At 37.1% G+C, this 24843-nt stretch overlaps 2 protein-coding genes across 3 annotated transcripts; one reads left to right on the top strand and one right to left on the bottom strand.

Annotated features, from left to right (window-relative positions):
- Nucleotides 1–2799: 2799 nt before the first annotated feature.
- Nucleotides 2800–14083, top strand: LOC102795121 (proline-serine-threonine phosphatase-interacting protein 1-like). 2 transcript variants are annotated; one of them, XM_087831413.1, is made up of 15 exons: nucleotides 2800–2933; nucleotides 3494–3594; nucleotides 4221–4295; nucleotides 5060–5094; nucleotides 5184–5290; nucleotides 5758–5820; nucleotides 6055–6147; nucleotides 6522–6567; nucleotides 6762–6841; nucleotides 7506–7604; nucleotides 8281–8377; nucleotides 8592–8688; nucleotides 10177–10265; nucleotides 11324–11439; nucleotides 11597–14083. In XM_087831413.1, the coding sequence occupies exons 1-15, from the start codon at nucleotides 2901–2903 to the stop codon at nucleotides 11726–11728; spliced, it is 1263 nt and encodes a 420-aa protein (XP_087687539.1). In that variant the 5' UTR covers nucleotides 2800–2900; the 3' UTR covers nucleotides 11729–14083. The 2 variants fall into 2 exon arrangements, with proteins under 2 accessions (XP_087687539.1, XP_087687482.1); XM_087831356.1 differs by lacking the exon at nucleotides 2800–2933 and having other exon boundaries at nucleotides 3410–3594.
- Nucleotide 14084: 1 nt separating this feature from the next.
- Nucleotides 14085–19508, bottom strand: LOC102779206 (tetraspanin-3-like). Its single transcript, XM_006779866.2, has 7 exons — nucleotides 19322–19508; nucleotides 17806–17997; nucleotides 16718–16792; nucleotides 16246–16347; nucleotides 15924–16076; nucleotides 15725–15808; nucleotides 14085–15215 (listed from the first exon to the last, which is right to left on the bottom strand). Exons 1-7 carry the CDS (start codon nucleotides 19382–19384, stop codon nucleotides 15123–15125), a joined length of 762 nt encoding a protein of 253 aa, XP_006779929.1. The 5' UTR covers nucleotides 19385–19508; the 3' UTR covers nucleotides 14085–15122.
- Between the last annotated feature and the right edge of the window lie 5335 nt (nucleotides 19509–24843).

Raw genomic sequence — 24843 nt, 5'->3', positions numbered from 1 at the left:
TTCCTCCCACTTCTCATTCTCCTCCGCCTCCTTCAGCTGTTAGTTTTCAGCTGTATTATGACAGCCACTACAGATCATCTCACTAGCAACTACAGGCCCTGCCCTTGCGCCTACACATCATTAGCCCTCCATCTGTCAGCTTCCTAACAGGTTCCCACTAATGTGGCCAAGGACTCACTTCATTCCATTCTTAGCCAACAGGCAGAAGAAATTAACTTTCAACTTTACTTTGTCCTGTTCAATCCAAACCTGCTTTTTTTTCTCTGACTTTTACTCCTCTCTCATTTACCTTCTGATTCTGCTTCCTCTTTCATCTTTACATCATCCCCTTCCTCACATTACCTTTGCTTATCCTTTTCCATCTTTCTCTGCACTCCTCATCCACTTTTAACCTTTCTACTAAACAACTCTCACACCCTCCCCCGTTTTCGTTCACTATACCTGTTCTGTATCTGGTGAGATTTAGGGCCGGTGCCAATGGTCAGCCGGGGATTAACAAGATGGAGGATAGAGAATGTGTGAAAACCAGTTAATTCACACACCACTCTGCCTGTGAGAGGCTAAAATGCACAGAGAGAAGCGCAGATAACTTACATATATGTCCAAATCCAAGCAACCAGGCAGAAGCAGTTTCTGACATCACTCTCAGCCCGTGCACACTGTTTGGACCACTATTAAGTGTGAAATAGACACACAAAATCAATATAAAATTATTGCAAGTCTTGTAGCAGAATTGATCTAGAAAATCAAAAAATAAAAATGTACTGAAATTTGATACAAAAAATTAATTTTGTGTAGAATGCGCGGTAGGATGTAATGGTTCATGGTAGCGCTGGTGACACTGGTCTTGGCAAATGGGCTGTGTGGCTATGTGTGTAACTCTATCTGTGGAGGGGGAATACAGCAGTGGTTGGGTAATGGAAAGGTCATTTAGCCAATCCCCCAGGTAGGGGGGCTGGTCTGACACGGCTCGTTTGTCACAGTTCAATAACTGCCACTCCGGAGAGTGTGAGGGAGAGAGAGAAAACATGTGAGAGAAGGGTAGGAAGTGTGTGTGCGTGCGTGTGTGTGTGTGTGTGTGTGTGTGTGTGTGTGTGTGTGTGTGTGTGTGTGTGTGTGTGTGTGTGTGTGGGCTTGTGTTCAGCCCCTGGAAGCACAGCTGATTCCCAGGGCTTGTCCCTCCATTTGAGGCCTCAAACGGGGTCACAACAAAGGCCAAGCATGATGGACTCAGACATCATGATGTGAAAACTTGTAAGCTTTGGCCTGGAAGAATTATTTTCGCTCTAACTGGTAGGTGTTTTGGCTTTCCAAGTGGGAAAACTGAATTATTATTCTCCTCTTGAACCCAGCAATGGCCACTCTACTGATAGCTAGCTTTAATCTGAAGCATTTGGTAAATCATCAGAATGAAAACCAAAACAGCATTTCCTGAATACAAATTTTCTGCGGTTGGGAACTGATGAAAAAAAAAAGTTATTGTAAATACTGACGTAATTTCCTACTATTTTATGTCAATTTATTGGATGCTTTTTCGTTCGTTATCTATGTCAGTATTAGTATCTGATATTCCACCATTTCAAATCTGAAGGAGTACCAGAAATTACTTTGAGAAATAACAAACACTGATTAACTGTTACTCAGTGAGTTGATGGGATTTTAATGCATCATAAACTAAATAACTTATTAAAAAAACAACAATAATTGGATAAAGAAAAAAAGAGTAATTATAGAAAAAAATGCATATGCAATGCAAATAAAAACAATAAAATAAATAAAGCCCCATTATTCTGAGTTAGATGTATTGATTTGTACAGTCCCTTTAGCATGTTGTTCAGTGTGTGACAAAATGATTTTCCAGCTTTGTGAGAGAGTCAAAGATTTTCACACATCTCACTGAGCGACTGGTGAGAGACGCCACAGCCTGTCCTTCTTCTCACTTTGAAAATCAATATTAACCTTCTATGTGTTCATTCACGTGTCTCTGTGGCTTCCCTTAGAGATGCCCGAGGCACAGATTTGTATTCATCTCAACTGGGTTGAGAGATTTGGGATTTTATGTCAGACATCCCATACAGATTTAGGAACTGTTGATTCAGGTGGGTTTGATTCCCATAAAGTAGACTTCTTATATTTAGTCAGTATAATATTACAAGCCTTGATGTTTTACAAAGATTTTTGGCTCCCTCTTGTGGTAATCTCTGGAATGTACATGGCAACAACAGTTTCTGGAGCTCTAATGACAGAAGGTTAATATGCTGATGATGACATGTTATTAAAAATAATATTCTATAATTTTGCAGCACTTCATAATGTCATCTTGTAAAACAACAGGGTAAATGATGTAAGGAAGAAAAGAGAGAAGCAAAGTAGTCTAACACCACCTCAAAGCACATTTAATTGTATAATATTAATGTCTTAAAATACTGATAAAATGTCACTGCAACATAATTAAAATAAGACAATTATGATTTACCACTAATGCTACTTGCAACAAGTAAATCATCAACTTTTGGTTACAGTATGTGGCACTTAAACATATTGCCTGTCTCTGTGTACATGTGGATTACATCAGCAATGCAACATATAACACATAGCACATAACAATGCATAACAATACAAAGACATACTGACACCTTTACCTAGCAAGGCACATGTAACTGCTGTGCTCTGACACAACCGTTAGACCAAACATAAAGTGAAAGAGTTGCCGTTTCACAAATGGGCTGAGCTGTCTGTGGTCAGTGACATCACGGGACAAAAGCTCTTCCTCATTCAAAATGACTCACTGACGTTTCAGCCATACAAGGTTGTTGGTAAGCTTTTAAATTTGGAGAAATGTCCTGTAAGTAAGGTCGGCACTAAGAGTTGTGCTTAGTTCAAGGAAGTAAAAAAATACAATGGCTCCTTTGATGTTTAAGGATGCTTTCTGGGTGAGTATATTTTTGTGGTATTGTTGTCTACTTGCTTTGTTATAGTTTCTAAACTATAGTATGTATTAATTATGTTGAACAGACTGTTTTAGGAACCCGAGAAACACCACGTTACAGTCAGCTATCGCTTGTTAGAACATTATATATTTTAAACCCTAACTGTTATCTGTAAGTTAAAATTTGCCAAATCAGGTAAACCACAAGTGATTATAGTTTATACTATTATGGACACACAGCAGTATGGGGTGGGAGTGGGGGTGGGGGGGTTAAGGTAAGCTTTACAACTTAAAAAAATACTTAGTATGCACAATCATGAACATCATACATGTAAAGACACTGTAATGTGTTGAATCACCACTGCGTGCACCTGAAGCGATCTAGAGGGTTGGTTTACCAAGTGTATTAACTCTACGCTGCCATGCCACATACAAATATCTTTGCAGTACACAAGTGCTAGTTCTGCATTTTACCACAAAATGAGTCAAGAACATGTTGCAATACCTTTTTCAGAAATGCTGTTTATTGCAGCAGTTTTCATTTTTTGTGTTTCGTCAATGCAGGGGTCTGACTTCACTTGCCACGCTGGGTATGAAGCCGTGACCCAAAGGTTACGAGATGGAAGGCAAATGTGCAAAGATATGGAAGAGCTATTGAAGATGAGGTTGGATCATCTTGTATTTGTGGAATCAAAATAAACTAAAAATCGTGGGTTCTGTGATTTTAATCATAGCTGCGCTTCTTTTTCCATGATCTTTACTTTACATGACTTCATACATGGAATCAACTTCCAGCTTGATCATAACATTAAGAAAAAAAATAGCTATCTAGTTGTCATTTCACTCATTAAACACCACATGTGGTTAGTCATGTATGAAAGATAGCAGGCCCATGACTCATTTAGGTCACAAGATGTAAGAATTTAGCTATTTCCTTTTTTAATTCTGTGTCTTGAAATATCAAAATATTCTGCATTAGCACTCATTTGTGTATATTAATTGATAATGACAAGTAATTCAAGATAAACCTTAAGATGTCACCAAAATCATCTTTGTGATGTTATGGCCTGAATAGAATGACGTAACATAAAGTCAGTGATCCTTTAGGTAAAAGAGCAACAAGAGTTTAAGTAGCAACAAGATTTCAGGTAAAAATGTTGGTATATGCATGTCAAGGCAAATGTTGGACTGTTATAACAGACTTTATATAAGCTAATTCAGTTTTACAAATAAATACTAAAATATACATTCTGGGTTCTAATGATTTGTCTGCCTATTTATACCCCCACAGGGCACTGGCAGAGGAAAAGTATGGAAAGGAACTGGTGACTATTGCTCGCAAAGCTGGAGGACACATAGAGATAAGGTGAAAAACTTGTTTTGAGGTCAGCATTATGTATTGTATAGACTGCCCAACTACAACTACTACATAAATATAGCAATTTGGACAAAAACTTTTATTTGGAAGGGTTTTGGTAAGGGATGGACATGTTAAGGGTGACTGGCACTGACCAGGAAGACTACATATAAAACTGCAGTCAGGCACATCATCGTCACATTCTTTAAGAGGAAATACATTTGTGCGTGATATAGAAAGTGAGACACAGAAAAAAAGAGACTAAAATGTAAGTATGTGTGTGTGCGTGTGTGTGTGTGTGTGCGTGTGTGTGTGTGTGTGTGTGTGTGTGTGTGTGTGTGTGTGGTAAGCCCCTCGCTCAGTGTACAGTAGGTCATAACTTGTCAGTTTCCTGTTCCCTGCTATCTCAGACATCTGTACTGAACTCAATATATTCTAAGAGCCACAAAAAGGAAACAATGAGCCTCCAATAAAAGAATCATCTAAGTGCAGTAAAACCAAATAGATTGTTTTCTTTTTTCTTTTCTTTTCTTCTTAAAAAACAAAACAAAACTAGGGCACAAAGTCTGCAAGTTAAGGTTTGGGTGTCCTCACGGTCTTGGCAGCTGGTTAAACAATAAAACACAGTGCAGAGTTCTAGCAATGAAATTGTACTCAGCTGCTATTTTGCTTAAAATTTTGCTTTAAAAATGTTAATCTGCCTCTTTGCGAAAGAAACACAAAGTGCAGGCATGGTGAATAATTTTGATTATGAATGTGTGTTGTTTTTCCAGCACTTTGAGGGCATCGTTCGAACAACTAAAAACTCGTAAGTCCATGTGCTGTGGAAAGTTACACCCATATATGTGTTTGTATGTCAAATGGTTCACTGTGCCATTTCAATGTTTTTTGTTGCAGAAATTGAGAACATTGGAAACTTTCACATCCAACTATCTGATATATTGAAAGAGGAGGTGAAAAAGATTGAGAGTTTCAGAGAACGTCAGAAAGAGCAGAGGAAGAAGGTATTTGGGAAATGTGTGTTGCTTAACAACTGACTTACACCCCCCCCCCCCCCCTCCCCCCCAAATGGTTAAGGTGTGAATACTCTGAGGATAATATAATTCTTTATTACTTTTAGTATTGCACAAGTCATTAGTCACTAATATTGTAACTATTTAATGGCTGTTTCCTGTTTGGGAAACACTGTGTTACGTAAGCGTTGACTTAATCCTGCAACCATTTAAATCACTTTACAGACACTGAGTGCAATGTTGTGATAGCAGCTGATAAGGGGAAACCTATAGTTTCAAAAATCAAACGATTCAAGACTTGAGTAAAGACTAATTCAGTCTTTATCAAAGTGACATCAAGACTTTTATCACATTAACAGTAAAAATCCAGGTCTTTTATTCATCAATGAACAATAACTGCAAGTATCAGGTTTGCATTGAAGCAACACATGCAAGTAATTTCAACCTTTTATCTTTAGTTTGAAAGCATCATGGAGAAGGTTCAAAAGAAAAAAGTTTCATTCTTCAAGAAGACCATGGAGGTAGGAGACACTTCCACTGCTATCATTTATCACTAACACATGGAATCAGCGTGATTTAGAAAGAAACATGAAAACTTAACCACATAAAAGTTGTTCAATTTATGTTTGAGCAAGCACAAAAAATACAAGTCAGATTTAAATAAAAATAAAAAAAATTTGCATCACTTACAAAAAGTGTTCTTCCTGTTGCTTTGTCGGAAATAGAACTAATAATTTTGTTTCTCTTTTTCTTAGTCTAAGAAGAACTATGAGGTGAAGTGCAAGGAGGCCGATGAGGCAGAGCAGGGGGCTGAGAAAACAAATGCTACGTCCAAAAACCCTGAAAAGGTAAAATAAGTGCATGAGCTACCTCGCTAAAAGACAAATGTTTTTATAAGCAACAAAATACAAACTTTCAGATTCCTTGAGAAATGCACCACAAAATGTGCAAATGCCCACTGGCAGTTCTATTTATGAACTACAAGTTTCCAGCTGTCAGCGGTGCAGTCTTCATGATGGGACTTTTCTGCAGTTGTGCAACAGTTTGCAAGGCGGAACTAAAGTGTGTTTGTGTGCTGGTGTGAGATGTTTTCTTTTCTTCTTTTATCTCTTTCAAGACCATTCCCTATACAACCTATTTATATATCGGTCTCTCTGACTGGTGTTAAAATGGTTACATAACTCACTGAATGTGGCTTCCTGTGCACCGATTTCATTCACAGGTACGTCACAAGATAAAGCAATGCAGGCAGGCGGCCAATGATGCTGGTATGCCTTCACATTTTATTTTTAACTTGCATGCATTTTTAGTATATTGCATTCATTGTCCACTTTTTTTTTTTGAGAATATTTCATGGAAAAATAAATTAAGAGAGTGGAAAACAGTGTGGCGGTCATATTTGTGTTCTTTACCAGTGTTTCATTTGTTAACTGTAACTATTAACTATGCTCTATTCTCACAGAGAAGGTGTATTTTAACAACATTGTTCAACTAGAAGCTGTTCGCCAGGACTGGGAGGGGACACACAAAAGTACATGCGAGGTACTGCAGAATATTTTCTCGTTACCTGCTTTCTAATCATGTCTCTATTCAAAAGAATGGCTTTTAACCACAGAAATAGCTTCACACCACAACCCCTATAACTGTGAAAACCTTCCTGGCAGCGACCATTTGCGGAAGTACATTTCATCTTGCACTGAGAGAGCCACAAATGGAAAAACATACAACCATGCAGAAACACACTTAATCACACAAAAGTTCTGCTTTTTTTTTTTTTTCGAACGACAGCTTCTTTGTGTTGACTTTGCTGTCACTAGTGGACACACACACACACACACACACACACACACACACACACACACACACACACACACATCCGGCACCTCTTGGTGGCACCCCTATAAGTAAGAAGAGAAAAAAGAAACTATAATGAGCTTTGTATATGTTAAAGCAATTCAACCCTATGTCACGGTAAATATCACGTTTTGCTGTGATACTGAGTTGATCATTACCCAATAGGGTATCATTTCAAAATGCGTAACAAACACACAGGTTCACTGTGCCCATTTTGCCTCTCCGAAACGTGAAATGGGCACGCATGCAGAAGTTGCATTACTGCAACCCAGTATCATGGCAAATCTTGTAATAGTACATAGTACAATAATACATTGTTGGTAATAACACAGAATTCATTTGAAAATTATAGGTGTTCCAACAGTTGGAGGGAAATCGCATCAGCATGCTCAGGTGTGCTCTCTGGGACCACTGCAATCATTTCTCCATGCAATGTGTCAAAGATGATGAGGTGAGGTATTTTTATTTAATATGTAAACAGAATAAGAATGTCAAGAAGAATAAAAATACAAATTTCTATTCTTAAATCAAGTATAAGTACATTATCCTGCTGGATAAACCTTAAAAAAAGTTTTCTTAAAAAACAAAATGAGTGTTACAAAAAAACTGATTTTAAAATGTTCTTTTAATGAGAATTTATCAACCAGAATTGTAATAATAGTGCAGTTTTCACTCTTTGACGTTCTTCTGATCACATTTTAGTTCAATGAGGCTTTAATTTTCAAATCTTAAGTGTGCTTAAGTTGAATGTCAGACAACCGCTATTGCCTGCTACTGGATAAACTAATAGATTGCGACTTGAAGCATGTTAGTAGGCTCATGTAGCCTTGACTTCTTCTTGAAAGTTATTACAATCACTTGGCCGATAGTTTTATGGGCTCCGTACTTGCCACTTTCTTAACCATTCTAAATATAAATAACTGGCAGACAGAAAAAGTGTCTTCCAGGATTTACGAACCTAAGATTTTGTAAGAGCTGGTGAGCAGCATTGGTTGATTGTATATAAACCCAAATTGGGATCTTTTCATAAACCTAATTAACTATCAATTATGCATAAACCTAAATGAAAAGTGAAAGTAATATAATAGTAATATAAAATGTACTGAATTCCTCCTTTTTAAAACCAGTCTTACGAGGAGGTGAGGAAATTTCTGGAACAGTGTGACATTACCAAAGACAACAACTCTTTCATAGAAATGAAAGGCACCGGATTGAAGGCACCAGGTGAGCTTTCACAATTTGTATTTACTGGAAAGATGGTTGTTTTGTTTCCTTTACTTATAAGTACAAAGTTGAAGTGAGAAAAGTTCCACTACAAAATAACAGGATATAAAGAGTGCAGCTCAGCTTCTTGACTTTCTCTTTCAATTGACAGACAGGCAAAAAGTATCACTTGGCCTCATTTCTCAAATGAGCAGGTTCTCTTTTCTTCTTGCAGAGCCCATAGTGTTTGAAAGCTATTACAAGACGGGGACAGTCAGGGACAACAATGGCCAAGCGCATTTTGCAGGAGGAGGAGAAGATCCCTCAAAGAGGTGAGACAGAATTAAAATCTTCTTCTTCCTAGCAGTTCATATCCCGCGATGCAGGGTCCGATGTTTTGCATGCCTTCCTCCAATTCTCCCTACCCAGGGCGTCTTCTGGTGTAACATTCACAGCCTTCATATCATTTTTGATTCGGTCCATCCAGCACTTTTTTTGGTCTTCCTCGTGGCCAGCTGTTGCCACCTAGATCTAATTGCTGGGCTGTCTTTGCGATGGAGTTCTTATCGCTTCGGGCAACATGGCCGTACCATCGGAGCCTCGCCTCTTGCATCTTGTCCGTGATTGGTGTCACTCCCCGTTGTTTCCTGACATCTTTGTTCCTCGCTCGGTCTAGTCATGTGAGACTCAAAGGCCACCTCAGCATCTTCATCTCCATGGTGTGTTCGTGCTTGGTCATCGCTGGCCAGCACTCTGACCCGTAGAGTGCCATTGGGCGCACGATCGTCTTATAAACTTTCGCCTTAAGATAGATTGGCATTCTCTTGTCGGATAAGACTCCACTGACCTGACGCCACTTCATCCATGCTGCGTTGACACAGAGTCTAGCGTCTGGTAGAGTTTCGCAGTCCGAGGTGACAAGGGACCCGAGGTACTTGAATTGGGCAACTCGCCATCAATAGTGATGGTACTGTTGGTCTGGGGGCCGCATTCAAGGTATTCAGTCTTCTTGATGTTCAGGCGCATGCCGTTTTTGGAGAGCCAATCTTTCCACACTTGTGTTCGTGTTTGCAGGGCTAGGCAGAATTAAAATGGGAAAAAGAAATCCAGATGGGGTCCCCACTTATATCACTGAGCTTCTGCAACCCTACTCTCCAAACCGGATCCTTAGATTCACCGATAGTGGTCTTCTAACCATTCCACGGACCCATTTGAAAACAAAGGGGGATCGCGCTTTTTAAACTTTGGCTCCAATATTGTGGAACAGTTTACCTCCCCCGCTACGCAACATCAACCCTTTAGCTACTTTTAAAACAAAGCTCAAAACACATCTGTTTAGACAGGCATTTAGGTCATATTCATGTGTAGCAAACTGTTTTATTGGATGTGCTATTATACTGTGTTTTACTGTTTCAATTGATATGCTTTTATACCTTTTTTATACCATTTTTATTGTTTTGTTTGATATGCTTTTATTCCAATGTGAAGTACTTTGAAATAACTTCCTGTTTTAAAAAGCGCTATATAAATACATTTTACTTACTTACTTACTAATTCCAGAGGAGACCTGCTTCAACAGTGTTTATAACATACTATATACTATACTATAGTGTATATAATATACTATATAATATACTTTAGTTCATATAATGTATATAATATACTTTGTACTCTGCAAACTAAACACAAACCATGTCCTGAAAATATTCTCTTTGTTAACCTCGTTTGTTGTTATTTTTTAATGTTAGAAATTTGGACCTTTGCTCGGTGAATTCACAAAAGTAAACATTTGTATCTTAAATATCTCTCTTGATCTAAAGGTGTTCTGATCCCCTGCTTGGAAGTTCTCTGAACACTGGCATGGACAGTCCACTCAGCCCACGATCTACACTGTCATCCATTGGAGAATGTAAGTACTGCAACCGCTCACTCACTTATATTGTTAAACTGTAGGAAAGACCTAAATCTTCAATATTTTGTTGGTTCTGCTATATTTTATGAATTACATATATAGAGAGTTGGTCTTTCTATTCATATATTGGAGGCTAGAGCAGTCAATTAATTTGAAACATTTCACTATATGAATCAGAGATAAAAATGATATTCTAATATTATATCAAGAAAGTACACTTCAAAAGTAAGAAAGAACTTTAAATTTGCTATAGTGGACTTGAGGCCAATCTCTTCTCCAATGAGTCATGTATGTGCCAAATGTGTAAAACTGTATAGACTGTTGGTTTTGAACAGTAACACATCACAGGCCCTGTTGGTCTCTTAATGTATTTGCATGCATACCACAGAAACGGTGGAAATGTGTCCTTTCACGCATTCATACACAATGGCTGTTGTCATTTACGAACATACTGCACGCGAAACACTCTGCAATTATAAAACATGGGGCTAGAAAAAGTATTATATGTAGTCATGGGTCAAACACATAGTTTCGTGAATTTGTTGGTTTGACTTTTTGTGCTATTTAAAGTTGGACTCTGTGGGTGGATATGGGTAGCTACCTTTGCCCTTAGTGCGAGAAGCTGCACTTTGAAACTCTTTGTTGTACTTTTGTTGGTCACATTTGTTTAACCTCCTAAGACCCGAACTCTTTCATGGCATGCATTTTTAGTTTGTCTTTGATATTTGGACCCGATGAATGTAAAAACAAAGAATTACCAGATTTTTTTTTTTTTTTTTACCCGATTTTTGTTTCTGAGAAAAATTAGAGCCACATATGAGGATATTTGTCTAAAATTTCAATAGAACAGTGGCAGTTTAATATCCTCGTATGTGGATATCAGGCCCTTGTAGAGCAAAATTTAGTATATTGGTCTAAACAACCTAAAATGTGATGTCCACATATGTGGACGCCAGGTCCTAGGAGGTTAAAATACATAACATATTAATAAATTTATTTATTTATTTATTTTCATATTTTGTGTTTGCAATTTCTGACATTTAATTCTGCTTTAGTTCAGCTTTCAGATGACGGATATGCACCCCTTCCATGCATTCACCAAGAAGTGCCACTGTCCACGGGTCCACCTGATGAAATCTTCTATGTTGTGCTTTATCAATACACTGCAAAGGTGATTTGCATGATTATTTTAAAACGTACAGCAAGAAAGTGAACATTGAGCAAGATGATCAATAAAGAAAAGAAGAAAGTAGATGATATTAGCGGTACTGTATATAAGGGATATTTGCCTGTAATTAAGATGTGCTTTCTTTACATCGACTGATCAGGAAGAAGATGAGCTATCTGTGAGCCGAGGAGATGTAGTTCGAGTGCTGGACCAAGAACAAAATGGGTGGTGGACGGTGGAGAGGAATGGGTTTAGTGGACTGGTGCCAGGAAACTATCTAGGCCAAATTTAAACATGTATGCAAATACAGTAATTTTCTTTATATCTCAGGAGAAATTCAATTTATTTATAGTAATTTCATGAAAAAGAACCGTAAATCCAATTCTTACTTGCCTGCCCCTTTACCTTAAAACAGTGGTTCACAAAATGTGGGCGGGCTATTTCACTGATAATATGCAACTTTATTTAAGTAAAATGCTATGTGCATCATTTTTTATCGTTAATATAATGAATTAAATTAAATACTGTGGGGGGTGGGGGGTTTATAGCTTATGATATAGAGCATGCAAAAAAAAAACAACAACTTTGAGAACCCCTGCCTTACAATGAGTTTTATCATAAAATGCAATCATTTATGTTATTGGTATCTGATTTTTGCCCCCAGAATGACTGGTTTTGGGGGACAAACCCACTGTGATTGTGTAAACACAATTGTGCCCCCACAACATGCGTGGTATACACAGAACAACAGTTGCAAATGCAAGAAAGTAGACACAAAGAATGTCAACACATCAAAACAGATGTCTCATATGCTTAAAAACTTGCACGCTTGCAAAGACACACACCAAAGCGAACACATGCCACACACAATACAGCCTACAAACACACACATTTTTGCCAGGCTTTTTTCCCCAAGTGCTCTTACAATACTGGCTAACATGAAAAACTAACCAAAAACCTGAATTAAAAAGGATAATTTAGTAAGCAGTAGACTACCTAAGCAATTAATGCAAGTTAAAGGAAATGCATTCACCAGCTTATATCAGCCTCATTGTTTAAACTGGTTTGGATAATCAGTATAGCTATACTGTTTATCTCATCTTTAGTTCCTATACTTGTAATGTATGACTAAAGAATGGTTAGCCATCTACTTTAGAAAACCAATGAAGAATTTAAAAATTCCCTTCATTCAGTCAAGTTACCATGTTTTCAACATGAATCTGTATGTTACTAATAGTAGCAAACTAGTACTGCACCAGTACATTCTAAGCACTGTAGCATCACATACTTTTTTCATTAAAATTTGAACTTAAATGACTTGTGATAAGATGAATGACAAGAAAACAGAATGAGTACCATGTGTAAACCACCAGTGGCTGCTAAGTTTAACAGCATTAAGCAGCCACATATATACAGCGGAAATGTATATGCTTCTGGCTGTCAATCCTTCTTTGTTTAGAAATGCAGTTCCTGACTAAACTATGACATAGTCTTTTAAATCATCCATTTATTTGGTGCACATGTGAGCTGGTGAAAATAGAGGGCTGGATTTCTAGTTATGTGAAAAGGAAGGTTTTCATAGAACTCTATGCTGTCCTTAACAACTGAGTACAAATTATGATTCACTACCTTGTAGAATCACCTTTAGCAGCGATACCATGAAGTAATCGTTTTCATGCTTCATCCGTTTCTCACGCTGTTGTTGACACTGTTGCTCACACACAGCTCTCTTAAGGTCCGGCTACAGCATTTCAGTCATGTTGAGGTCTGGACTTTGCAACATATTTTCTATTTCAGCCATCTTGCTTATGTGTTTGGGATCATTATCCTATTGCATAGCCCAGTTTTGGCCAAGATTTTGCTGTCCGACAGATGGCCTCACTCTTGACTCTGGTGTTCTTTGAAATACAATGGCTGCAAAATGAGCCCAAATTATCAGCCCTCCAAACCCAAACTTAACAGTGGTATGGGGTGTTTGCGCTGATGTGCAGTTGGCTTCCAATAAATGTTCCCCTTTGCATTATGACTAGGCATCTCTCTTTGGTCTTGTTCTGGAGGTCTTTTGGTTTGCTCAAATACAACTTTGCAAACCTAAACTATTATTCCATCTTCTCCCTACAATTCTTCCAAACAAGCCATACTCGTTCAGGAATTGTACGTGCGTTAACATAGCAAAACTAAATGGTCCAAATTAGTAATCTGCCAAAACTTATTTTACAGAGGTGGTCACACTTGCTGATGATCAGTTGCATTTGATTAGCAGCACCAGGCTGATAATTACCCACTTAATTCCCATAGAAGACATAACTGTGTAATGTGTTTTTCACAGGACTGCATAAAATCCTGCAAAAACGTTCCTTTTCATATGACTGTAGTAATCATCATTTATATCTGCTGTACATAAAAGCTTTTCTGTAAACCTTCCACAGACCATCGGCTACAAAAGTAGCACATACAGATGAACAAACTACTAGAATAAACTATTTTTATGCTTGTTAAGTGACGGCACATTTAAACATGTTTAATATATTTCCATGCGCCTGATGATATAGCCATATGATATTGCTTGTTTAAGTACTTCGTGTCGGTTTGGTTTTTTTTGGTAGCATATTTACTGTCACGTGAAAAAAAAAATTAAAAGACTCCAGTTGAGGTGTATGAGTTTATTTGTCTCCTTTTATCGCTCATATTTTTCCGTGGAACTAGCTAAATATGGGATCAACTTAACAGCTTGAAAATATTAAAAGGGTACACACTTTCACTACAAGGTACAAAGAATGTGTATTTTTTTAAAAAAAATCAGGTTTATACTTAATCAATCAAACTAAACAAGTAAATGTGTGACTGTAACAGATTAAATCTACATATATAAATCTTTAGGTAACACTGATAATACTCCTACTGATGGCACTGGAGACCAAATAGTTAATTCACAATTTATATCTTAGCAATGCCTTGTTAGTGAAGCCTGATTTGGAAATTTACAATCGGAATATTTGTGAACATAAACAACTCTTTCACCAAACTTTGAGAATGAGATGCTGCTCCAACACCTAAAAAACAAACAAACATTCATTATTCTTATTCTGCAAATCTTAAAAACTAGACTGCATTCATGGAACAGCTAAGATTAAAACGTCAGATCTGTACTATGCTAAAAAGATTTGTCTGGTCAAACCAAGGCCTTGATAACAGAGTACATGTTATTTTTAACACAGCTTATGCATTTGGACAACCACTAAATATCTCCAGAGTTCCAGCCATGGTGCAAAATAGCACGCCAAGAAAAAGCTTTCATACAACACGACCAGTCTTATTTTCACATTTAAGCTTCTCGTCATCCTTATTGGGCATATACACAAATTTTATGAAGCCACAATTTAAAGAAAAAAATTGCACATCAATAATCAGAAATCAATTAGCCATATACAACTTTGGCTTTTGTAAATATTTCAGTATTTATAACAAAAGGATAAACATTTAAAAGTAACAGGAACTTGGAAAGCATGTCAATAAATAAATGGTTTTCCCTTGAAGCCCCCACCCAAAACGTCAGTGTTCGCTACTTTATCATAAATTGTGCAAGGTGTGCTTGAGCTTATATAACTATAGCTGATAACTAGTGTGAACATGTCCTGTGACGCTCCTGTTGATTTTCTTAGTGTTTTGTTGGCCGGCTGCATTCTTCATGCATAGCTGTTGGTTGTGACCAGCAGCTCATACGCTGGGTCGTGGCTCCTCCTGCACAGCACCACGCAAGCACAGAGCATGCCCAGCATCTGCAGGCAGACAGCACAGGGATCGAAACTGTGAAGTCAATTTTTTCCCTTCAGCAACCTCCATGTAAATTTAATTAAACAGCACAACTCAACAGTTTAAAATTTTAACAGGAATATTGGGACACACTATAGAACATACTCTGTAATGTATAAGAACTATACTTGTATGTATCACTATATGCACTCTGGCTGTAAAGTTGGATGTTATGCTGACAACAACCACAGCATAGATGCTTTGTTAAACATAGATGCTTTGACCACATTTACTTTGTCTCAATTAGGTCAGAGCTACTTTCAGTTCACTTGTTACCAAGACAACTACAGTTTCAATAATACACCCTACTCACCTGAGTCTATTGCAAGACTCTTTAAATATAGTTCTGATTATATGCTTTAGCTGAGTGATGACGCGGCATATAAATATGTAAAATCTCACTATAACTATCTGCAAGACAAAATACAGGTATCAACATTTTAAGACCCTTGTGTTTGCAGCTTATATTCCTTACCTGTATAGATGCAAAAGTCAACGCAGCCCATATGACATACATCATAATCTCCTTTAATTTCTTCACAACAAGAGCTTCACATCCCTAAAGACGAAAAATAAAAAGGTTTTCCAGCTATAAACACACTTGTAACGTGCTGGAAAATACTTACAGTCTCTGCAAACGATTTAATTACAGACGCCAAACTAGTGGTGTGTACCTCTTGGTAAAGATCTGCTGGTCGAGTGAGCGTGCCTGTACAGTTGCTGATGTTGGGCTGACAGCAACTGACGGGGACGCTATTGTTCTTGGATTCTTTAAACCAGTGGGTGTTCTTCCAGTCAGAGTAGTTGTGAATGCCGCAGCAGTGAAGCTAGGACAAACAGTGAATGAAAATGTTTAATTACAATTTTAAAATTCATCATCTAATATATGACTACCAGGAAAGCATAAAAAGTAACGTAATTAAAAACTGCACGCACACACTTTTTCCAGTTTTAGATGACAAAATCATTTGTCACAATAGAAGTTTTTTTTCTCACCTGCCTCTGCACATAATCAATCGCCCGGCTAGGAGCATCAGTGTTGGTGCCACTGTATTCATTGTAAACTTTTTGAATGGAGTGATTCACCTCATCTTCTACCTATAAAAACAAAGAAAACAAAACAAAAAATAACACAACTGTCACTATCCACCACTCATTGCTCACTCAAAGTAATTTGCTGACTTAGTCTTATAACATTGTCAAAAAACTAATTATAGAAGCACTTTAACCCAAACAGATTAAGGATAAATGAGAGCGGCTAAATTAATTACATTTATTCATCACAGCAGAAGGAGCTGTTTTACACACAGTAATAAACCATTTATTTGTAAATTACATAAAAACTCCCTTGTTCACAAGGGGTTGCCACAGTGGATTATCCTGAAACAGGAGACAAATTAAGATTTAGCAGCAGCATTACATTGTCGCCTTTAACAGAAGAGAACGCGACCAGCAAAACAGTGTTTACCTTTGCTCTGTATATGTAGCCGAGCACCACCACCACACACTCCGTTACAAATACCAGCAGGAGTATGGCAGCAAACTGAAAAACAGAGACAGAAAGCTGATGTTAAAATTGATCTAAAATTAAAGAAAATATTGAACATAAGACATTTTCTCTCTGTCTTAAAGCCTATATTAAAACTCTTAAATCATTAGGCAGTTGGCCACTGAATGCATTAGTAATTAATAATAATAATAATAATAATTGTCCCCATTTATAAAAAGTGTCTTTTCTAATGTAGTTTCAATGCAATGTGAGGTTTTATCAATCAAAATTGCCAAAACAAGTGAAAATGTCAAATTATTGAGATTTTATTTTTAAAATCCCTCCCTGCATTTTTACCACATTTTAAGTATTTTCTTCAATTCTGCAGTTTAATTCATTAAATTCCCATTAAAACCCATATTGCATTATTATTGCTTTAGCAAAGCCATGTATGTACATTCCCAGCAAGAGTCGGGTGTCAGCATCCCCCAGTAGTAATTTAAAAAGGGAGTTTCTTCACCAACTTTTAGCAAAGCAAAAAGTTCGCAAAATGTGCAACAAACTGTTCTCACTAAAGACAAACTTCTTTCAGCACTTGAGGCAAAAACACAACCAGGCTATGAAGGTAATATAAAGGCTATGAGATACTAGCAGCTGCTGATGTCTGACTGAAATGTAAACAAACGACTCCCCCAAGCGCAGCATTTGCAAGTTATGCTCAACACGAAAGGAAAAGAAAATAGTGGATGTAAATTAGTGATGGTCGAAAGGAAGGGCTTTAAAATGCTAGTTAAGAAGCTCAAACCAATATACAGCATCCCAGGTAGAAATGAGGTTTTAGTGCCAATATTGTGAAAATGCCCTTCCTTTACTTACAATATTAATGGTGCTGCCTGCAAACTGCAAGCATGAAAAACACCATTCAGTATTTTTTACTTTATCATCAGAAATATCGATATTGCAAATTTTCTTGATATATATCACCCACCTTCCTTGGCACTTCTTAACGTCTTTCCTGCAGTTTCCTACTATAGGCATAAAACCACTTTTTTTTTTGGCATACTCACCGTTGCCAAGCCACAGGAGCTTTCACGTATTGTTGCACAGCAGCCAATCAAACCGATGATGAAGAGAAGAGTTCCGACAGCTATGATTACAACAGCTGGAATCAACGTGTACACGTCTTCAAAGAAGTGGTCATAGTCATCATATGTGATAAACACATAAGCTCCTATGTAGCATAAAATTCCAGCTGCAGCCTGCAGAGAGAAACAGGGAAAAATCAGAAGACTCAGATGTAAAAGCATAAAGAGACATAACCTGCTTTTCCAAAGCTTCAATTTATGTGAGTGCAAATCATTTAATACTACATTTTCAGCCTAAAAGAATTTAACTGACACTTCTTGCAGTTGCACCACCTGACTTAAGCCATCTTTGCAACTTTTGTAATTATTTTCAATTCAGACAGGCTTTTACTTAATCGTCTGTGTTAACGTTTTTATTTGGTAGCAAAAGCATACACTTCTCCCCTATTATTCGTTTTTTGATTTCATAATTAAACTATAGTTTTTGTATGGTTGCACCACCCTGACATTTGAGAACATGCAAACCGTTAAACAATTATTTTAATGAGCTGAACAGCTTTAAAATTATTGTTATATCAGTTTTTGAATGTATAATAATTTAAACCCCAGCTTTAAAAGTGTTCTTAGTCTTCTCTTTTTTCACGAATTTTATTTAACCAGAAATTTACAAGAGAGTCCTGGACAAGATAGCAGCCTTACAAACTCAAAAAAAATTTCAAAATGCTACAAACACAACATTATATATAAGATCTACAACATGATATCCAATATAGAAACATTCCTTATGCTGCTGTTATACTCACACACAAATATAGGCATGTTTACCAAAACGGAAAAATAGTAAATCATATATATTTTTTGAATAAACTCAAAATATATTCATATATTATTTATTTATCAAATAAAAACCTACAAGTAATTCATTTAATAAATGATTTTAAATAGAAATCATGAACTTGGACACAAAAACACAACATTTCAATCACCCATATGTGCTATAACGACATCATAGCTTCACATGAATAATGGTAATTAAGGCTCACAGACAAAGCACGCATAAGCCGTGTGGACTGGGCCTCACGTCTCTATATTATTCAGTCATCCTGCTTGATCGTGTATTTTGAATTTTGCTCATCTATACATGCTTTAATTTAGCTCTGCTGTTCTTTTAATATACTAGCATGATGCAGCTCAAACAGCGCTGGAGGTTAACTCAGCTGCTGCTGCATAACGTCATAGCTATAAGTTGTGGGCGGCAGCTAAAGAACACGCTACAGCTACAGCTACTGCTAACCAGTCAAATGGGTTTCCAGTTAATGTCCGTGCATCTTACAGTGAACACTAACGTCAGAGTGAGTCTGTACACATAATTACCGCCACATAATGCATCTGTTTTATCGCCTAACTGCAGTGCATCTCTGGCGCAGTTTGCTAACAGTCTCCATCATTGGCCTTACTGGGATGCTGCACATTGTTCAAGCATCTGCCGTTTCCTTACCCAAAATATTAGATTGAGGAAAACCAAGACGGTTTTAGATGACGTAATCCCACACTGGCCCATCGTATCGAGAGAGCTTAAATGGAAAGACTTAGTATATATGTATATTTAAAAAATTAAATACTGATGCACCTGCACCTTTGCTGTTAAAATAATAAAATGGCTTCGTCCTGCCCCACTGTGCAGATTCTTCTAGGTTTGACCAATAAAATAGCCGCAAGGAAGCGCTGCTCAGTCACGTGCTCTGGTGACGTCACCATTCAAAACAAACAAACTGGGGGTAATGCTGGGACGTTTGTCTACAACATTGTACTACATTTCAGCTAATGATCTGTGAGTCCGTAAATCTATCGTGCGGTGTTATTTGAAACAGCATCTATTTTATAAAGTTCTGACACAGCACCAGAGTTAAAGTGAGCTTGAACAGTCTTTTAGAAGTAACTCAACAAGTTTGATATTTAGAATTTGCATGTGGGGTGTTTCTTTCTTCTACCTACATGCTGCTCATGCCAACTACCAGCTGTGCTACTCCTATTTTACTGCAGCATTCCAATATTGTAGGCAGTAGGTTTATGAGAAACATAAACTGGCATGAATAGACTAATGCATGTATGTATTTTTTAATTTTATTTAATGTCTTATTATCTTGATGACTGCACTTATTAAACAGTTTTTCCTTATCTATGTCCTTTGAGTTTGTTATAAAAGCTAGCAAAGTAAAATAGCTTCATGGTGTCAAGCTCAACTCTGTCTTTAAACTATACTTTATTTGGCTTAATCTCATGTCTATGATACCAGAACTTACCTTATCACTTAACTCATTAATGACTGAAAACTTTGGGAGTCTTTTTTTAAAGCATGTTAACACCGATATACAATGAAACTACCTAACATGAACTGAGACTGAATGCCTTGTTTTTTATTTTGACCTATCAGATTATATTACAAAACTCAAGTGTGAACAGATTAACATTTGGTATTTTGCTGTTTGTAATCTCTTAAATATACAGCTTAGACAATAGCAAACACACTGAAACTTCCTAAAATCAAAAACACTTAAGTGGGTGAAACTGAAATGGTCACAACTAGTATTTAGGCATCATTATAGACCAGAATTTGTCCTTTAAAACTCGTGTTGAAAAGCTTGTGTCCAAAGTGAACCTTTGCAAACGGAACTGAAATTGAAAATTAAGTTTATTTTATACAAAATAAATAAATTCCTCCAGGTGATGAATTTTTATTGGATTATGATGATCTCGTTATGAATGCACCTGGCCTAGCACCTGTACCTAAAGAGGTTAGATAACATCTACCATTGTGCTTTACATTTTATTACTGGTTGATGAAATTGTGTGTGCTGATGCTGAGTCTGTCCGCAGACTTCCCTTTGGTTGTTTTTTCATATATAAATCTCAGCTTGGGCTCTTTCCTTCTTATTTGTCTGTTTTTATGTGTAAAACCTGCTGCCAGTATGCTCTATCCTCTCATAATATTTTACAAGTGTTTATCTCTAGAGTCAGAACGGAATTAGAAAAAACGCTTTTAGATACCCTGCACTGTTTCCTTGAATAATCTACACAAGGACCTGAAATTGTCAGAACTGGTTACGATGTGGGAGTAGTAGTGGTAGTAGTAGAATAGTTCTCTTGTGACTGCTTTTGATCTAAGTATTGTAACAATCTGCTGTTGCATATGATTCAGGTTCAACTGTGTTCACCCGCCTGTATCAAATGTCAGTTTTATATGTTTATTTACTTACATATAGACTCCCATAAAGACAAATATTGGTTTATGTGTTTTTTGTTTTATTTTTTATACTTTCATCAGCACCTTCCTTTGAACCTGTTAAAAATCCAACAGGGAAATTCCACACTGAGATGTCAGTGATGTGTAATGAGTGGTTTTATGCCAGAGGGTGGCAGTGTATCATTGCTAGTTTTACAAAGGCACACAAGTTGTGAGACAGAGATTTATCAAGAATGAGCAGTTGGCAAGAACAGCCTACAACCATATAATAATCTGTTTTTCAACTCCATGAATTTTTTAGGCGTTCAGTATCAGGCTTGAATAAATAATAACAAGCACAGCGTGCCCACACAGTCCCCTGGCAAAAATAAACGAATGTAAGAAACACATGTCACCTGTGAGGCTCGCATGTTTCTTAAGAGTGCAGGATGGATTACACAGGAGAAAATTAGATGCAACACTCTATCAGTAATGACCTAAAGTGGTGCCCAAAGCCATGGCTTTATTGCAAGAACACTGGATAAATTCGTCTCTGTGAGCTTTTGGTGTTCAAACTAACAACAATGGAATTTACAAATTTCACTAGCTGAGATTGCCTGTTTTGACACAACATATATTCACTATGTGAATTATGCATCAGGTTTGCCTGTGGCAATCACTTAATTCATGATTAAAATAGCACAATATAAAATATAAAAAGAAAAGAAAAGACAAAAAATGAAATACCAAATGTTCCAATGGCAGAGGCATACATAACTGTAACTTTGGGCCATATTCTTAAAACTAATTACCCCTCAGTAAAATCATGAAATTCTATATTTTTATCTACGCATGTGCAAATTTTATTTATGGGCAGCATGGTGGCACATTGGTTAGCACTCAGGACCTCATGGCAAGAAGATCCTGTGTTCAATTCCACCACCAGGCTAAGGTCTTTCTGCTTGGAGGTTGCATGTTGTTGGTGTGGGTTTTCTCCGGGTACTCCAGCTTCCTCCCACAGTCCAAAGACATACAGTTAGTGGGGTTAGATTAATTGGTAACTCTAAATTGCCCATAGGGGTGAATGTGAGTGCAAATGGTTGTCTGTCTCTTTGTCTTAGCCCTGCGACAGACTGGCGACCTGTCCAGGGTGTACCCTGCCTCTCGCCCTAAAAAAGCTAGGATAGGCTCCAGCCACCCTGTGACCCTGAAAATGATAAGTGGAAGAGAATGGGAGGTACAAATTTAAAAAGAGGACCACACTGGGACTTGAAATTGACTTGAGATGCAGACTGAGTTGCTTAGTGGGGATGTTTTTTTGGACAAAGCCTTAATAACAGAATGATTTCATAGTTTTGCATTATTAGGTTTGGTTTAAGAAATTTCCTGTTTTATTCAGTAATGACTGGTCCTTGTGCATTTCTATTGTTTGCACTTCCTCTAGATGTTAATTTTCCCTCCTTGGTATTTCGATGTGGTCAAGTAGTCAAATTTGCTCCAGTGTGAAATGTCCAAGAAGTATGTATGTGGCAGTCATAACACAATCTCGTCAAAATCTCTAACTACTAAGGAAAGGTGCTTCCTTTAGCATAAGACATACTGGACCATTCTATATGAAAGAAAAAGAGATAAGATCAGAACTCATAAATATAAAATAATCAACAAAAATAACAAATGATGGACCACTCTTGTTCTTCTTCTTGTTTCAGTTGGTCCCTTTAGCATCGCCACAGCAGATCTGTCTACATATCCATAACCCTAGCATCCTCTTCTGTCACACTAATGCTTTTGATGTCCTTGTTTGCTACATTAATACACCTTTTCTGTGTTCTTCCTCTTGTCTTCCTGCCTGGCAGCTGCATTTTCAACACTCTTTGCCAGTATATCCACCATACCTCCTCTGCACGTCTCAAAAATGCTCAACTTGACCCGTTCCTGACAGTGTGTTTTCCATTTGATGCCATAAACGTGACACAGTTCACATTATCTCCAAGAAAGTTCTGGCCTACTCCCACTGATACATCTCTGTATCTTTCTGACACAAGCTTTTTCTGACACGTTGGCTCAGAGATCCTTCTCTATCACTCTCTAGTTCTATCCCATCTATAATCAGATAAATCAGCATTCTTTCCTCAGTTAAATGAGCAATGGAACAAGTGCAAAGTAAACAGAGAATAGAGGAACAGTGTTTCTCACTTTCCTAGTAGTAAGTAAGCACATGCTCAGATTTTATTAAAACATCACCTTTCTCAAGAGTTAAACATGCAACATGTTTGGACTTTACTAATTATTTTACCACTACATCAAACTGCAACAGTCACTTGCCTCACATTTAAAATAAATAAATAAATAAAATAAATAAGAAAAATACCAAAATTCTCATAACAATCAAATGCTTGTACATTTTGCATATCTATGTGATGACTACAAAGTTCCAGGACACATGTTCACACTTTTAAACAAAATAAAAATGAAAAAAAAAAGGAACGAGAATGTTTTTTTTTATCGATTTTCCTTTTGTCATTTTTAAAAGCATGTTTTAGTACTTTTCATTCTCCTTTAAATGATTGTGCAGGCTTATTTTCCTGTAAAAATTGTGGCCAATTTTCTAGCCTACTAACCTAGTTGGACACAGCATCCTGCACCTGAAAATTCCAGGATCTAAAGGCTGTTGTTTACTGGACAAAGACTTAATTATAAATGTGTGTGCTCCAGATTCTAATGTGAAATACAAAAAGTTACAAACTTAAGGGTCAATTTTGATAACCCAGTTTCTAACAAAAATAGACAAAATGTTGACAGCCTACAGCAGTCTAGAATTTACCACTCAATAGAATATGGCACAGTTACAATTGTAGCCAGGTAACAACACTTTGTTATTTGCAGTACTGTGATTTGTGGTTGAATTGTGCATGTCAGTGGGACTCCCACACTACTAAGAAGCAGACACATCTCCACATGTAAGCAAGGAAGGAGCTCTATCCAGGAGTAAAGTAATTCATTTTCAACTCCTTTTTATCTATAGTGACCCTTCCCTGGAGTTGATTGTAAATGAAAATGTATTAGAATTAATTATTCATTCATCCGTTTATTGGAATAGCATTTCAGCAGTTTCTGAAATACTCAGACCACCCTGTCCAGCATCAACAATCACGCTATATTCAAAATGTTTTGCTAAACACTCGTTACTCTTTTGTTTTAATGAAGAGAAAGAGAATTGATTAACTGCTAAATAATTCAGTGTTGATTTGGTGTCATGAAAAGAGGGTTTTGAGAGCGTGAGCAAAATTTTAAACACAAGTTTTGAGGATTATGATTTTCTGATCAGCACTAGACACGAAGCAGCCATTGAGACAGAGAATCATTAGGTTGTAGGCATTTTCATGAATTACATGTTTATCTGAGTTTGGCACTAGTTCTTTTTTTGTGTAACAAACTCAGTAAGCCAAATGCCCAACAAAAGAAAATTATGGATTTTTCTTTTTCAAGAAAGCTTCCCACTTTGCACAGGGCACAAAATAGTTAAAATATCTGGTTCTTACCCATCTTCAAATGTACATATTCATCAGAAACTGGCAATAACTATCATGGATACAGAATTATGCTTTTTATGTTGTGTTTTTGCATGACTATAGTCAGTTTTGAACAAATGGTGTATCATAGGTAATAGGGTTCATAACGTACTGATATCGAGATAACAGTTCTTGACTCTCTCAAAAACATTGCCGGAAAGGTGTATTAGAGCTTATAAAGACTTCCTCTACTCACACCTCTCACCACGTTGGATTTGATGCACA

This window comes from Neolamprologus brichardi, chromosome 1 (genome assembly GCF_056152115.1).
Source record: "Neolamprologus brichardi isolate AB-2024 chromosome 1, ASM5615211v1, whole genome shotgun sequence".
NCBI classification, from domain to species: domain Eukaryota; kingdom Metazoa; phylum Chordata; class Actinopteri; order Cichliformes; family Cichlidae; genus Neolamprologus; species Neolamprologus brichardi.
The sequence above is the reverse complement of the archived record's forward strand: the minus strand, read 5'-3'. Positions and strand labels throughout refer to the sequence as shown.

Excerpts from the sequence above, each read along its gene's own strand:
- LOC102795121 (XM_087831356.1), top strand. The coding sequence starts at position 3,410 with ATGAGTCAAGAACATGTTGCAATACCTTTTTCAGAAATGCTGTTTATT. Across the intron at positions 6,568-6,761 it reads GCAGGCGGCCAATGATGCTG|AGAAGGTGTATTTTAACAAC; the intron begins GTATGCCTTCAC and ends CTATTCTCACAG. Across the intron at positions 6,842-7,505 it reads CACACAAAAGTACATGCGAG|GTGTTCCAACAGTTGGAGGG; the intron begins GTACTGCAGAAT and ends TGAAAATTATAG.
- LOC102779206 (XM_006779866.2), bottom strand. The coding sequence starts at position 19,384 with ATGGGCCAGTGTGGGATTACGTCATCTAAAACCGTCTTGGTTTTCCTC. Across the intron at positions 16,077-16,245 it reads TTGATTATGTGCAGAGGCAG|CTTCACTGCTGCGGCATTCA; the intron begins GTGAGAAAAAAA and ends TGTTTGTCCTAG. Across the intron at positions 15,216-15,724 it reads TGACTTTTGCATCTATACAG|ATGCTGGGCATGCTCTGTGC; the intron begins GTAAGGAATATA and ends GTCTGCCTGCAG.